This window comes from Geotrypetes seraphini, chromosome 2 (assembly GCF_902459505.1).
Source record: "Geotrypetes seraphini chromosome 2, aGeoSer1.1, whole genome shotgun sequence".
Lineage (NCBI taxonomy): Eukaryota > Metazoa > Chordata > Amphibia > Gymnophiona > Dermophiidae > Geotrypetes > Geotrypetes seraphini.
In genome coordinates, this window is record NC_047085.1 from 70,567,441 (window position 1) to 70,583,303 (window position 15,863).

At 43.3% G+C, this 15,863-nt stretch overlaps 1 protein-coding gene across 9 annotated transcripts in view; it reads right to left on the minus strand.

The window, feature by feature from the left end:
• Window positions 1-15,863, minus strand: part of LOC117355504 (A-kinase anchor protein 5-like) — a 114,055-nt gene that overhangs the window by 69,354 nt on the left and 28,838 nt on the right. For 8 of the 9 annotated variants that reach the window (XM_033934173.1, XM_033934177.1, XM_033934175.1 and 5 more), the window contains one exon: window positions 13,356-13,469. The exons of the other annotated variant lie outside the window; for it this stretch is intronic. In XM_033934173.1, the coding sequence (XP_033790064.1) occupies window positions 13,356-13,469 (114 nt within the window). The remainder of the gene's footprint in view (window positions 1-13,355; window positions 13,470-15,863) is intronic. 9 annotated transcript variants of the gene reach the window in all.

The window sequence follows — 15,863 nt, forward strand, 5'->3', positions numbered from 1 at the left end:
ATGTGTTTTACCTTACTCACAACTGGCATTTCATATCAAACATACTATCAAACAGCATTGGTACGTTATGCAATACCATCCAGAGTTTCAGGAACCCCCCCGATTTGCATTCTCAAGAAACCAAAATTTAAAGCAAAAGCTGGTTCATTCCCAGTTCAAACACCCTTCTCAGGATACTTCCATTGACACGAGTGGGCATCATCCATGTGGGCACTGTAAAATGTGCCAGTACAGCGTTCCCTTACAGCACATGAACTTGGTCACCAAAAGAAAATTCAGTCATACAGCTTCAGATTGCAACACAAAACAAGTTGTGTATATAATACAATGTCCCTGTGGATTAAGGTATGTGGGCTGTACAGTGCGCAGTGTTAAGACCAGGATAGGTGAGCACATTAGCAGGATAAACTCTGGCATACAAGAAGCTCCCCTTGTACAACATTGGATACAACAGCGACATGATATTTCCAGTTTGAGATTTTCAGTACTCGATACAGTTATCACTACTAGAGGGGGTGATATACCCAATCTCCTCTGGCGTAAGGAACAGAAGTGGATCTTCGAGCTCAATACGCTCCACCCCAGTGGACTAAATAATGAGATTGAGTGGGTGGCGTTCCTGTGAATTGGAGTGTTTCTTCCATGTGTTTTTTCCCTGTTTTGTCAACAGTTTTTTCAACAGTTCTTTATTTACAATGACAGTGTTTCATTTCAGACATTAACCTTTGACGTCATCATTTTTCTGACGTCATTACGTTCCGTCGGAGGTCACCCCTCCTCCTCACTGTAGTATAAAATTGGTGAGGATGTGAGCGGTCTCCGTCGTTTGGATCCTTCAGTTTTGACAAACGGTACGTAAGTTTTTTAGTGCTTCTTCCTTGCTCCTAGGCTGCCGAGAAGTAGTATAGTTTACCCTCAGCGCATCATATAAAAGTTTTTGCGCTGTGGCTGATATAATTTTTGTTGTATTTTTCAGATCATCTCTTGGGAAGATATCATTTATACCAGTGTGCAGTATTGTATTGGGTCTCCTGAAGCAGTTTATCGAAACGGGGCCACGTTGAGACCCCAGAGCCCTTACACCTACAGTCTTTAAAGTCTGCACAGATAAGTGCATGGTTCTCTGTATTAAGCAAGAGATTTCCTAGCAAGAGATTTTCTATGTATAACAACTTTTGAACAATTTTTTGTCGACTAAGTAAATTTTTTTGTACACAAATTGAAGTTTTTACCAACGGTTTGAGAGTGATGTTTCATAAAGTAAATGCAATGATTGGATGGTAAACTCTTTTACCAAGGGGAGGTATCCACCCCCCTTTAGAGTTTCACTTTTTCTGAGCATTTTTCAGACGGCATTTGCTCTCTCACCACTGGTATTCATTACTATAGTCAGTTTCCTATTTATTTATCACAGTTACTTCACTGACTAGTGTATATATATGTCCCTGTAAGCCTTTTTTGACGATATTTAAAAGCAGGCAGATTGATCTCTCCAATGGACTGCAGGGGGAGGAGTTCACACTCCTGGCAGGATTGGGTCTGTGGGCTCTTGGTGGTTGTGGTAGGTCTCGCTGCTGCTTGTATGTAAAAGCAGTTGTTTTTCTACTGCTGCTGATATTTAAAGCAGGTAGATTGATCTCTTAAACGGGATATAGGGGGAGGAGCTCACATGCCTGGTTGGATCGGGGCAAGGGCTCCTATTATAGGCAGCTGGTCTTGCTGCTACTTAGGTGTTAAAGCAGTTGATCTTCCTAGCGGACTGCAGGAGGTGTGGAGCTCACACTCCTGTCATGATCTGGTCTATGGGCTCTTGGTAGTTGCGGTTGGTCCCAATGCTGCTTAGGTGTAAAAGCAGTTGTTCTCCCACTGCTGCTGATATTTAAAAGCAGGTAGATTGATCTATCCAATGGAATGCTGGGGGAAGATCTTATATGTCTGGCTGGATCGTGGCAAAGGGTTCCCGGTAGTGGCGGCTGGTCCTATTGCTGCTTAGGTGTAAAAACAGTTGATCTTCTTATCGGATTGTAGGGGGGGGCGGATCTCACATTCCTGGCAGGTTCGGGTCTGTGGGTTCTTGGTGGTTGCGGATGGACCCGCTGCTGCTTAGGTGTAAAAGCAGTTGTTTTCCCAATGCTGCTGATATTTAAAAGCAGGCAGATTGATCTCTCCAACAAATTGTATGGTGAAGAGCATACACGTCTGGCTGGATTGAGACAAAAGCTCTCGATAGTGGCGGCTGGTCTTGGTGCTGCTTAGGTGTAAAAGCAGTTGATCTCCTACTTCTGATGATATTTAAAAGCAATCATATTGATTTTTCCAACGGAATGCTGGGGGAAGAGCTTACTTGTTTGGCTGGATCAGGGCAAAGGGCTCTCGGTAGTGGTGGCTGATCCTGTTGCTGCTTAGGTGTAAAAAACAGTTGATCTTCCTAGTGGACTGCAGGGGGAGGTGGAGCTCACACTCTTGGCTGGATCGGGTCTGTGGGCTCTTGGTAGTTGCGGATAGTTCCGCTGCTGCTGAGGTGTAAAAGCAGTTGATTTCCCACTGTTGCTGATATTTAAAAGCAGGTAGATTGATCTCTCCAATGGACTGCAGAGGGAGGAGCTCACATGCCTGGCTGGATCGGGGCAAAGGGCTCTTGGTAGTGGTGGCTGGTCCTGCTGCTGCTTAGGTGTAAAAGCAGTTGATTTTCCTAGCGAACTGCAGGGAGGGTGGAGCTCATATTTTTGCAGAACCGGGACTGTGGGTTTTTGGTGGGTTGGTCCCGTTGCTGCTTAGGTGTAAAAGCAATTGATCTCCCACTGCTGCTGATATTTAAAAGCAGGCAGATTGTCCAGGGAGAGGAGCTCTGCATTCAAACTGCCATCCTCCTCGCCTCCAAGATGTCCTATTGAAAATGTCCCTCCACATGTTACTACGGGTAAATGCCTTAACAGGATTATTTGGGAAGGTTAGGCTATCATGATTGTTGAGCTTAATAATCAAAATCTCAATGGGGTGAATTTAGTGTCCTGAAAGCGAGTTCTTCGTTGAAGTTGGCACGCTTGAGGCTTCACCTAAGGTGTCTAATAACCTTACATCATCCCTTCTAGTCTGTCCATTCCTGAAATAATATTGAGTGAAAAGGCATTTTTCTGATCTAAAGAAGCCCATCATAAAATGCATTGTTATTCTAATAAAAAAAGGTATCACATTATTTCCTTTGTTTTTTGTTTTATTTCTTTATATTACCTGAAGTAATATTGTAAAGCCTACCTAATTCCAGACTTTCCCTAATATCTCAATTTCTAGGGATATTTTGAAATTATTCAAGTTTTTCTTGAATTTTTGCTTGTTTGTATTCCAACACCTCCACTGAAAGCTTGTTCCATATATCTACTATCCTTTCTTGAAGAAATGTTTCTTTGTTGCCCTGGTGTTTACCCCTTGGAGTCTTAGATCAACCATCTATTATAGAATTTTATAAAATTTTCCTTCCATTTTTATTGTGTATTATTAGATCCTTTTGAGATAGCTAAATGTATCTACATATCTGTTATCCCCCTTTCTTTCTTCTCATTTACAATATCTCATTTGGGGTCATATTTATTTTTCTTTCTTCTATACATCCATGCCATTACTAAAATATGTAATTTCTTTATCTATAACCACCAAAATCCCTTCCTTCCTTTCTAAACACACTACCAAAATGTTTATTTTCTCTTATTGCCTCCTGATTAGAGTGCTGTAAAATGTTCCTTATGACTCTCCCAGTGAACATCTTCCCTATACTTTCCACCAAGAGGCTATTCCCATATATCTACTATAATCTATTCAAAATTCAGCTGTATGATTTATCTGTTTTTAGTGTCATTACATAAGAACATAAGCAATGCCTCTGCCGGGTCAGACCCGAGGTCCATCGCGCCCAGCAGTCCGCTCATGCCCAACAGGTCCAGGACCTGTGCAGTAATCCTCTATCTATACCCCTCTATCCCCTTTTCCAACAGGAAATTGTCCAATCCTTTCTTAAACCCCAGTACCGTACTCTGCCCTATTACGTCCTCTGGAAGCGCATTCCAGGTATCCACCACCCGCTGAGTAAAGAAAAACTTCCTAGCATTTGTTTTGAATCTATCCCCTTCCAATTTTTCTGAATGCCCTCTTGTTCTTTTATGTTTTGAAAATTTGAAGAATCTATCTCTCTCTACTTTCTCTATGCCCTTCATGATCTTGTAGGTTTCTATCATGTCTCCTCTGAGTCTCCGCTTTTCCAGGGAGAAGAGCTCCAGCCTCTCCAATCTTTCAGTGTATGAAAGGTTTTCCATGCCCTTAATCATTCGTGTTGCTCTCCTCTGGACCCTCTCAAGTATTGCCATATCCTTCTTAAGGTACGGTGACCAATACTGAACACAGTACTCCAGGTGCGGGCGCACCATCGCCCGATACAACGGCAGGATGACTTCTTTTGTTCTGGTCGTAATACCATTTTTAATAATACCCAACATTCTGTTTGCCTTCTTCGCGGCTGCTGCGCATTGCGCCGTTGACTTCATTGTTGTATCCACCAGTACACCCAAATCTCTTTCAAGGTTACTTTCCTCTAATACTAATCCCCCCATTTGGTAGCTGAACATCGGGTTTTTTCTCCCTATATGCATGACTTTGCATTTCCCTACATTGAATTTCATCTGCCATTTATTCGCCCACTCCTCCAGTTTGTTTAGGTCCCTTTGTAGGTCCTCACACTCTTCCGTAGTTCTAACCCTTCTACAGAGTTTAGTGTCGTCCGCAAATTTTATAACTTCACAATTCGTCCCCATTTCCAGGTCATTTATAAATATATTGAACAGCAGCGGTCCAAGTACAGACCCCTGCGGAACTCCGCTCGTGACTTTCCTCCAGCCCGAGTAGTGACCCTTCACTCCAACCCTCTGTCTCCTGCCTGCCAACCAGTGTTTGATCCATCTGTGTACGTCTCCTTCCACCCCGTGGTTCCACAGCTTCCTAAGTAGCCGCTCATGGGGTACCTTGTCAAAGGCCTTTTGGAAGTCAAGGTAAATGATGTCTACAGGTTCCCCTTTGTAGTTCTCTTTTCAAGTTTCCTGATTGGTTCCCCGCTTCAGCATACAGCAAACTTCTACTCACCTACAAGTGCATTCACTCCACAACTCCACATTACTCCTCCTCATAGTCACTGTTTATCAGACAAGTTGCTTCTTCTACCAGCAGAGGTGAGGATATGGATCTTCTCTTCTCCCCCTCCATGTCCCATCTTCTCTCTCTCCCCTCTCCCATGTCACATCTTCTTGTGTGTTGGCTGTTGCACTCCTTACTTATTAGTGGCTGGCCGTGCCTCTCAAGTGTGCTTCTGCATTTTAGTCCTGCCCCTGGACTTCAATGGGCGGGGCCTGCGTGAGGTCATGTGATTGGGCTGCTCAACCTAAAATGCCCGGTCTTATTTTTTGTCCCAGTCCGGCCCTGCCTGGCAATGTGTTCCTCGCGGCTGCCTGAACCGCCGCGGGGCTGTGAGAAGCAAAGTCTCACTCCCCGCCTCCGCCTCTGAACCCGCCCAGGTACTCGCCTACAGCACCGAGCGTTCTTCTATCACGCCCTCCCACCCTAGCGGGAGACTTGAGGAGAACAGGAAACGCAATCTGCATTCTACATCATTTATTATTAGGTAAACTTCTACTTTGCCCTACCTGTGCTGCCTAAGTTTAATTGGACCAATAATACTAATGTTAATTATAAACTTGCCTGGGCTCCATTTTAAAAACCTATTAAATTATCTGGCTATTTGTCTAGGTGTCCAGGTTAAGGTTGCACAAGTCCAGTTTTCACCCGGACAGTATATTTTTTGACCAAAACGGATGTCTACAATTAGTAAAATTCCCCAATCACATATTTTTTTATGGGGACGGATTTGTATACAGCACTTCATTAGATTTTTTTTATTATACAAATTTTATCTTTTTGTAGACTTGAAGTCTTGAACAAAGAAAATGAGTACAACCATTGACAAGATATTGTATAGAGTAACTGGATACGTTTCCCTTAAATATATCAGTTTAAAAGGGTAGGGTGGGGACTGTGGTATTGATGTGTATTTATATAATTATTAGTTATGTGGTAGGGAGGGATGGGAGGGGGAGGGATAAGAAGTTATGTAATTATCCAAAGATAGAATGAAAGTGAAATTTGCATTGATTATCTGATTGAATATGTACTTACACTTTATATAATTTTGAAAATGAATAAAAATTTGAAAATAAAAAGAAAAAAAGAAAATGAGTACAGCAAAAAAAGCAAAAACAGATAGTGGAAGACCATTCCAAGAGGCCTGGACAGAGACATATGGAGTGATTGAACGCAGTGGGAAAGCATTGTGTATTATGTGTAATGAAAGTGTTGTGTCTCGCACATCAAGTGTCAAACGTCACTTTGAGACCAACCATAACAGTGTTGCTGAACTTGGTTTAGCTCAAAGAAAAGAGTTCCTTGTAGGAAAATTAAAGAAATATCACTCCCAGTCTCTTAGTTTTAGCAACTATCTTTCAAAAACTAATCATCTTACAGTTGCCAGCTTTCAAATTTCACTGTGCATGGCAAAACATGGTAAGCCCCTCTCTGATGGAGATTTTATCAAAAAGGCAATTTTGGCTGGGAGTAATTCACTCTTCCATGATTTCCAAAACAAGGATAAAATTGTGCAGCGCATCTCTGAGATGCCGCTAAGCAGAAATACTGCAAAAGATAGGGTTCTGCGAATGGCTGCTGATGTTAGTCAACAGCTTACTTGCGACTTACAAAAAGCACCCTTCTACTCCATGTGCTTGGATGAAAGTACAGATATTACTAACCATGCAAGACTAGCGCTCATTTTGCGTTATGCTACTGGTGACATCATGAGAGAAGAGCTGGTAAAACTGCTGTCTTTGCCTGGAAGAACACAAGGGATAGATATCCACAATGCTGTGATGGAGGCTTTTTCATCACTAGACATAAGTCCAGAAAAAGTGGTTTCAGTTACTAGCGATGGAGCACCTAGCATGGTGGGGACAACATCAGGATTCATTCATTTCTTTGCTAAGGAAGCAAAACATCCACTGATTCAATTTCACTGCATAATACATCAAGAGGCTCTCTGCGCCAAAGAAAGCAGCAAAAAACTTGACGATGTCCTCAAAGATGTAACAAAAATGGTGAACTTCATCATGGCGCATGCTCTTAATTTTTGACAATTTCAAGCCCTTCTTGATGAGGTTCAGGCACAATATAACACTTTACTGATGTACAATAATGTCCGGTGGCTGAGCAGAGGACGAGTGTTAGAGAGATTTGTGGCCTGCTTGGAAGAAGTTAGGCTATTTATGAACGAAAAGGGGGGGAGACTATCCTCAACTCACCAACATGGCCTGCCTTACCAACCTCATGTTCTTTACAGATTTTACTAACCACTTTAATGTACTAAACAAAAAATTACAAGGCATGGGAAAAACAGCAGAAAGCATGTTTAGTGACATCAAAGCTTTTGAGAGAAAATTGCATGTTTTTGAAAAAGACCTTGAGAGTGGACAGCTAAAATATTTTCCCAACCTAAAAATACATTTGGATAATTCTACAACATTTGTGGACAGTCATAAAAAACACCAGAAAATCCACAAAGCATATTCCACCATTGTAGCCGAAGCAAAGGAGAATTTTAGTAAAAGATTTTCTCAGTTCCGTAAGATGGAGACAACCCTTTCATTTATAACTTCCCCAGAAAAGTCCATATTTGAAAATCTTGATCTTTCCTGCTTACAGTGGTTGGATATTCAAAATTTGGAAATGGAGCTACTGGAATTTCAAGAAAGCTCTATCTGGAAAAGTAAATTCAATGACCTGCTTGCGGCTCTTGAACGTATTGAATGTGAAAGGGTGACAAATGAAATCACTGCTAGCAGTTCTGAAAATGAAATCCTAAAAGCTGTAACCGGGACTGTGATCTACTCGGGACTCAACAGCACCCCTCAGTGGTTACCATATATAATAGCACTTGCGTGTGACCCGGACTGGAGTCACCCTGCAGGCTTGGACTGATACCAATAGAAAATCAAAATAAACCACAATCTTCTCAAAAATGTTCAAAATCAGAATGCTCCAGTTTTATTCTTTCCAAACATAAAAATCAGGAAAATCAGGAATCCAAACAAACAGGTAAGTAAACCATAAATCTTCCAGCAGTCCAAAATCAAAAGAAAGAGCAACAAAACAGTTCAAATATACAGTTCAGCTGCTTTCCTTATTTCACCCCTCTGAGGTTTGGTCTCACCTCAGAGCTCAAGGCAACCTGCTCCCAATCAGGTTATACAGTGTAGACCAAAATAAAGTTCAAGGCACTGGATTCACTATCCACAGTGCTTCTAAAGTGAAGCCTCTGGCAGCCCTACACTAAACTGCCAGGCAAGGAAGAGTGTCCCAGGTTTGCTTTCAATTAGCTACTATATAGCCTACAAAATGCCCTCCCAGGTAACAGCAAACCTCTCCCAAATACTGACACCTTCAGCTTCAGAAAAGCAAAAGAAAAGTAAAGCAAAATTCCCAAAAGGTTCAGTTCCAGCACACAGTCACTTTCAAACAAAGGACTGAAAACTCACTCACTGTTCTAGCCAATTAGGACTTGCAGCTGATGGAAAGACCAACCTCCATGGCTTCCTCACAGGGACCCACTTCTTCAGGCAGGTTGTCAAGTTCCATGGGAAGATCAGCATTAGAATAGACGTCCTCCAGCAATTCACCAGCCTCCTGTACCTCCATGGGTGAGGCTGTATCGTCCCTGCTTGGCCCGAGGAGACTCTCAGGGAAGAGAGGTCTGAACCTTCTCCCTAGCTTGCCTCCCTGCTTGTTCTCAGCTGCTGGCTTTTGTACTGCAGGGGCACGCCCTATTCTACCTAAGGCAGCAGACCTGCCTGGGGCTCTTGGGCTCCTCCTGTGGTGACCTAGATACTGTTCATCCAGAGGAACCTCGGAGATTTCAGGCTCCCCCTGGTGGTTAACCTGAAAATCACCCCTAGACCAATCCTTGTCCATTCCCTTCCGGGTTTTCTTTTGTGTCTTAGCAGGAACTTTAGCTGGAACCTGATCAGGCACCATGCCTGTCTGGTTACAAAGCGTGGAATTCTCTGCCAGACAATTTTAAGTCCATGAAAGCACTTGGGATTGCTCTTCTTACTTTGTTTGGGTCATCCTATGCTTGTGAGCAGCTGTTTTCGGCTTTGAATCATATAAAATCTGATGCTAGAAACAGATTAACGGATGACATGAGTGCTGCATGTGTTGCTCTGAAATCAACGTACTATGAGCCAAGGATTGACAAGTTATCAGCATGCATGCAACAACAAAAATCACATTAATTTTTTTCAGAGCATGCCCAATGCATATGTTTACATGAAGCAATGTTTTCAGTTTGCAGTTAAGACACTTTCTAAGTTATTTAAATATTATTTAAAGATGTTATTTAAAAAAGGGACTTTACATGGCCCTGTTGTATTCCAATCTGGAATTTCCAATAAAAACGGTTGGTTTAATTGAAAGCTCTTTTGTTTTCTTTACATCATATTATTAGAAATGTAATGATTTAACTATTTTCTAATTTGATTGTAAATCAAATCTTTGGGAATACACACCGAGTCTTGACACAGTTAACAGTTTTAAGAAGTTTATCTTTTTTTTTACTCAGGATACATTTGACATGTTATGTGAATAATACATTTAAAATATATTGTGTAACTGAATCAAATTCTTCCTAAATTCATTAAATTGAATGAAATCATTAAAACATTATAAATTGCCAATAAATTGAAATGAAAACCAAAGGATTGTGAATCAAATTGATTCTCTGACAATACAAAGATTCCAACCTTTAAAAATGATGTTACATAGTTCAGGCAACTTTATAAAGAGTTTTTAGATACTAAAATCTTGTTATTAAGGTTTAATTGACGTGCTGGCACTTTGAGGAAATTCTTTGGTTTTGTGCGGCAGTTTGGGCACTCGGGCTCAAAAAGGTTAGCCATCACTGGTCTAGGCCATTAGGCAGACTAGTCAGTTGCCTGGGTTGCTGCTTCTGGGGGACACCAAAGAGCAACTGCAGTAAAAGTAAACAATAAGTCCCGACAACCACAAAACTCCAAAAACAATCAGTGTGTACTTATCCCTGTATAGAATATAAGCACTTTTTAAATAGTCTATTTATCTGGGTGCATAACTTTAGAGGATTGTCCTGGGAGGGGGATTAGGTTAAACAGGCAGACAGAAGAACAGCTCATCTTGGAGTATAGACCAACAAACTGTTTGAGGGGGGTTAGGTTTTCATGACTGTTGAGCTGCTTAATCAAAATCTAAATGGGGTAGATGTAGAGGCCTAAGGTTTGGTGTGTGTGTGTGTGTGTGTATGGGCAGGAGGAGGAAACGACAATCTGAAGATTCAGCTAGGTGCATAATACCCTTGTACTAGCCCTGCTATTATATTTTTGCAAAGTTTGTCCAATCCCAGACCTTGATTTTTTTTTTTTTCTGTGTTAGCTTCTAACACCTCCACTGAGAGGCTGTTCCCATATATCAACTACCTTTTCCAAGATTGTGGGGCGGCAGGGTTAGAAAATCAACTTAAGATACCTGTTCAAGATGCAGGTACGATGTGCGATGTGCTTGTTTTGCATCCCTTCTATTCAGAAGCTTCGGGGGGGTTCAGGGGTTCAGCGACAGGAGTGAGTGAGTATCCCTCCTCCCCAGATTGTTCAGGGGTTCAGTGGCAGGAGGGCATGGGCAACTCTCCTGCCAGGGGACTTAGGAGGGATTCCCTCCCATGGCCTGCTCAACTGATGGCAGCAGGGGGATTTCCTTGCTGTGATCAGCTGATGGCAAGGGATCCCTAGACAATTCTCTAAGCAGCACCTGTGACATGGACACCAGTTAGAGAATCAGGGAGGTTAGGCAGGGTTAGGCATCCATCCGTTAAACATGATTCTGTATAGGATGCCGTGTACGATTCACAAAAGTCGCTTAGGCCGCTGCTGAGACCAGGCATCCTATACAGAATCAGGCCCTCAGTATACAAGCTTTCCTGGCTTTGCTCCAATTATCTCCTGTCCAAGAAAAACCCTAGCAGGTGTGATACCCAATACCTCTTGCCACCACCCCTGAAACAATCCTTGGCAGGAGGGATGCCAACTCTCTCTTGCCAGAAGTCCTGAAACAACTCCAGAAGCAGGGATGCCCAATTCCTCCTACCACCATCCTCTGAAACAATCCCTGGCCGGAGGGATGCCTACACCATCCTGTGGCACCCCTCCCCCCAACATCCCTGGCAGGACCAGAGAATTGTTTAGAGGGAGTGCGCTAGATGTATTTAGATTTTAGCAAAGCCTTTCACAGTATTCCACACAGGTGTCTAATAAATAAACTGACTGTCCTCGGGATGGGCCCCAAAGTAACTGGCTGGGTCAGGAACTGGTTAAGTGGAAGGTGACAGAGGGTAGTGGTCAATAGTGGTATGCCCCAAGGTTCTATTCTTGGGCCTGTTCTTTTTAACATTTTTATAAGAGATATTGCTGAAGGGCTGTCAGGTAAGATTTGCCTCTGTAGATGATACCAAAATGCTCAATAGAGCAGACACCCCGTATGGTGTGAATAGCATGAAGAAAGATCTAGTATAGCTTGAAGAATAGTTTAAAATCTGGCAGCTAATATTTAATGCTAAGAAATGCAAGGTCATACATTTGGACTGCAAAATTCTGAGGGACCGTTTAGGGGGTACCGTTTAGGGGGTGAAAAACATAGGTGCACGACAGAAGAGTGGGACTTTGGTGTGATTGTATGTGATGATCTTAAGGTGGTCAAACAGGTTGAAAAGTTGACGACAAAAACTAGAAGGATGCTATGGTGCATAGGGAGAGGTATGGCCAGTAGGAAAAAGGAGGTATTGATGCCCCTGTATAAAACTCTGGTGAGACCTCATTTAGAATATTGTGTGCAATTTTGGAGACCGCACCTTTAAAAAAATATGAAAAGGATGGAGTTGGTCCAGAGGAAGGCTATTAAACTGGTGTGTGGTCTTTGTGATAAGGCGTATGGGACAGACTTAAAGATCTCAATATGTATACTTTGTAGGAAAGGCAGAAGAGGGGAGATAGGATAGAGACGTTTAAATACCTATGTGACATAAATGCGCACGAGTTGAGTCTCTTTCATTTGAAAGAAAGCTCTGAAATGAGAGGGCATAGGATGAAGTTACGAGATGATAGGTTGAGGAGTAATCTAAGGAATATTTTTTTTACAGAAATGATACATTGAAGATCAGACTATGATGCACTTAAATGACAGTATTTAATCAAACTCAGTTCACCAGGAATGTTCTCATCCCAACTGATGATAAAATTGTGTAAGTGTGTGGAACAGTTTCCCGGAAGAGGTGATGGCGATAAAGACTGTCTGAATTCAAGAAAGTTTGTAATAGGCACGTGGGATCTCTTAGAGAGAGGAAGAGATAATGGTTACTGCAGATGGACAGACTGGATGGGCCATTTGGTCTTTATCTGCCATCATGTTGTCATTTACTATGTTATTGTGGCAAAAATGTTCACTGCTAAAGCCTGAAAGGATCCAAATGATCTCACTCTGTCCCAATGGATGGGGAGTGATCAGAGATGTATGATCATATTATAAAAACTGCATGGAAAAAATCAAGAACACTCCCAACTTTGGCTTCCTTTCAAGGAGTGATTATTCTCTCTGGACTTATGTTCCCTTATTAGCCCCATTGGGGTGGTACAGTTGACCATTTTAGTGGAGTCTTAGATGCTACTGGTAAAGAAGTAGTAAAGTGCTCACCTCTGTGTAGTGGTACACTGTTATCTTGTAAGAGAATTTTTATTGTTACAAAGGTCTTTGTTTGGTTCTTTGTGGAAGTATTAGTATGTTTTGCTTGGGGGGGAGGGATGGGAGTGTAAGGAAGTGGTGTGATAATAAGGATTATAAAAATACTTTAAAAGCATGTAACACTTTACATTCTGGAACTTCTTTGTTGTTCTGTCATGCTCTGTTATGTATTTGGATGTATTTTGAAAAAAAAAAAAAAATCAATACAAATCTAAAGTGACTCCTTCCCCCCCCAACCTCCCCCAAAAGCTCCAGCTGTAGGAATTAGCAGTCTTTGGTGTCATTAGATCTAAGTAGCTCTTTTTTCAAGTTTCCTGATTATTTCTTGATCTGCTTGAGCATGCAGTCCAAGCTTTTTTTACTCATCTACAAGTGCATTCACTCTACAATTCTACATTACTCTTCCTCATAGTAACTGTTCATCATTCAAGTTGCATCTTCTATTAGCATACCTAGCTCTGTCACAAAAGTATCAACAGCTTCTCCTGTTCCCTCTTCTTTTGTATCAGCCTCTTCACTTACTGTTTCACTGTGCATCTCAGTTACCACTGTTTCTTCAATCTCACCTGGAAATGATACATTGAAGATCAGACTATGATGCACTTAAATAACAGTATTTAATCAAACTCAGTTCACCAGGAATGTTCTCATCCCAACTGATGATAAAATTGTGTAAGTTGGAGGTCTACACTAGTGCTGCCCGATTCAGGGGGAAAAAATGTTGATTCGATTCAATTCAGCCTACTGAATCGATTTTTCGATTCGATTTTCCTGCCCAATTAGGTGTTGTTTTTTGTTTTTTTTCCATACAACCTGGTGAGTTTATTTTATAACTTTTTCACCCCCTTTGGCTTCTCCTAACCACACTGGCGCTGTGGTGTAAACAAAATAAACAAATAAAAAAGACTTTTCCTCTCTCTGTTAAATCCTAGCTCACGTTTGCGGTCTAACACCAGCTCTGGTAGGATACACGTTTCAAATCTGACATATTGTAATCACAAAACAGAAATTAGAATTAGTTTTTCTACCTTTTGTTGTCTGGTCATTGTTCAAATCTTGTTGGTCCCAGGCTCTAGTTGTCTTCTGATAGCTTGCTTGCCAGGGTCTCCTTCTTTCTCCATGCTAACCATCCATCTGCCATCTCTGTCTTCCCCTTCCGTTTCCCTTCCCTCCCCTGGAGGTCTGGCATCTTTCCTTTTTTTCATCTCCATCTACAGATCTACCTTTTCTCAACTACACTTTCATCCAGCATCTCTCCCTCCTTCCCCACCACCCCAGGGTTCACCATCTCTCCCTTTCTGTTCCTTTCATCCCTAAATCCCAAATTTAAATTGAATCAGGTTGGGCAGACAGGATGGACCATTCGGGTCTTTATCTGCCGTCATCTACTATGTTACTCTCTCTCTCTCTCCTCTGTTTTTAGACCCATTATTTCTTCCCTCCAAAGTCCGGCATATGCACGTCTCTTTGAACCTCCCTTCCCACCCTCCGTACGTATACTTCTACACCAGGGCCCCCTCCCCTGAATGTCTGTACCCCCTTGAAGGCCTGCGTATCCATTTTACCTAATTTCAGCAGCCTGCCCTGCAGAAGTTTGCTGGCTTTAGCGATCTTTGCAAGCTGCCATACGTCGTGCGAGTTGTCTTCTCTCTGCCGCTGTCCCGCCCTTCCTCTGATATCAGAGAAGGGGTGGGACCGTGGCAGAGAGAAGACAACTCGGATGACATATGGCAGCTTGAAAATATCACTAGAGCCAGCGATCTTCTACAGGGTAGGCTGCTGAAATTAGGTAAATTGAAGCGGGAAGCCACTTCCCGACTGACCCTCCCCACTCTCCCTCTAAAGTAGGAGTGGCAGGCCAGCAAGAGGCTGTGCTGCCGCTCCTGCTTTAGGGGCGACGGGGAGGGTCAGTCAACGAATTGGGAGGCTGATTTTTTGTCGTGGTAAATCGATTTGAATCGTGAATCTGGCAAGCCCGATTCTCAGCTTCCCCAGCCCGATTCTAATTTTCCCCAGCCCCCCTGCCCGATTCTCAGCTTCCCCAACCTCCCTACCCGATTCTTAGCTTCCCCAGCCCGATTCTCAGCTTCCCCAGCCCCCCTGCCCGATTCTCAGCTTCCCCTACCCAATTCTTAGCTTCCCCAGTCCGATTCTCAGCTTCCCCAGCCTGATTCTCAGCTTCCCCAGCCCCCCCTGCTCGATTCTCAGCTTCGACAGCCCCCTGCCCAATTCTTAGCTTTCCCAGCCCTCCTGCCCAATTCTTACATTCCCCAGCCTCCCTGCATGAATCTGAGCTTTCCCAGCCCAATTCTTAGCTTCCCCTGCCCGATTCTCAGTTTCCCCAGCCTGATTCTCAGTTTCACCAGCCCCCCTTCTCGATTCTCAGCTTCACCAGCCTCGATTCTCAGCTTCCACAGCCCCCCTGCTTGATTCTCAGCTTCCACAGCCCCCCTGCCCAAATCTTAGCTTCCCCAGCCCCCCTGCACAATTCTTAGCTTCCCCAGCCTCCCTGCCTGATTCTCAACTTCCCCAGCCCGATTCTCAGCTTTCCCAGACCCCCTGCCTGATTTTTAGCTTCCCCTGTCCGATTCTCAGCTTCCCCAACCCCCTGCCCGATTCTTAGCTTCCCCTGCCTGATTTTCAGCTTCCCCAGCCTGATTCTCAGCTTCCACAGCCACCCTGCCCGATTCTTAGCTTCTCCAGCCCCCCTGTCCGATTCTCAGCTTCCCCAGACCCCCTGCCCGATTTTCAGCTTCCTCTGTCCGATTCTCAGCTTCCCAAGCTCCCCTGCCCGATTCTTAGCTTCCCCTGTCCGATTCTCAGCTTCCCCAGCCTCCCTACCCGATTCTTAGCTTCCCCAGCCTGATTCTCAGCTTCCCCAGCCCCCTACCCGATTCTCAGCTTCCCTAGCCCAATTCTAATTTCCCCCAGCCCCCCTGCTCAATTCTCAGCTTCCCCAG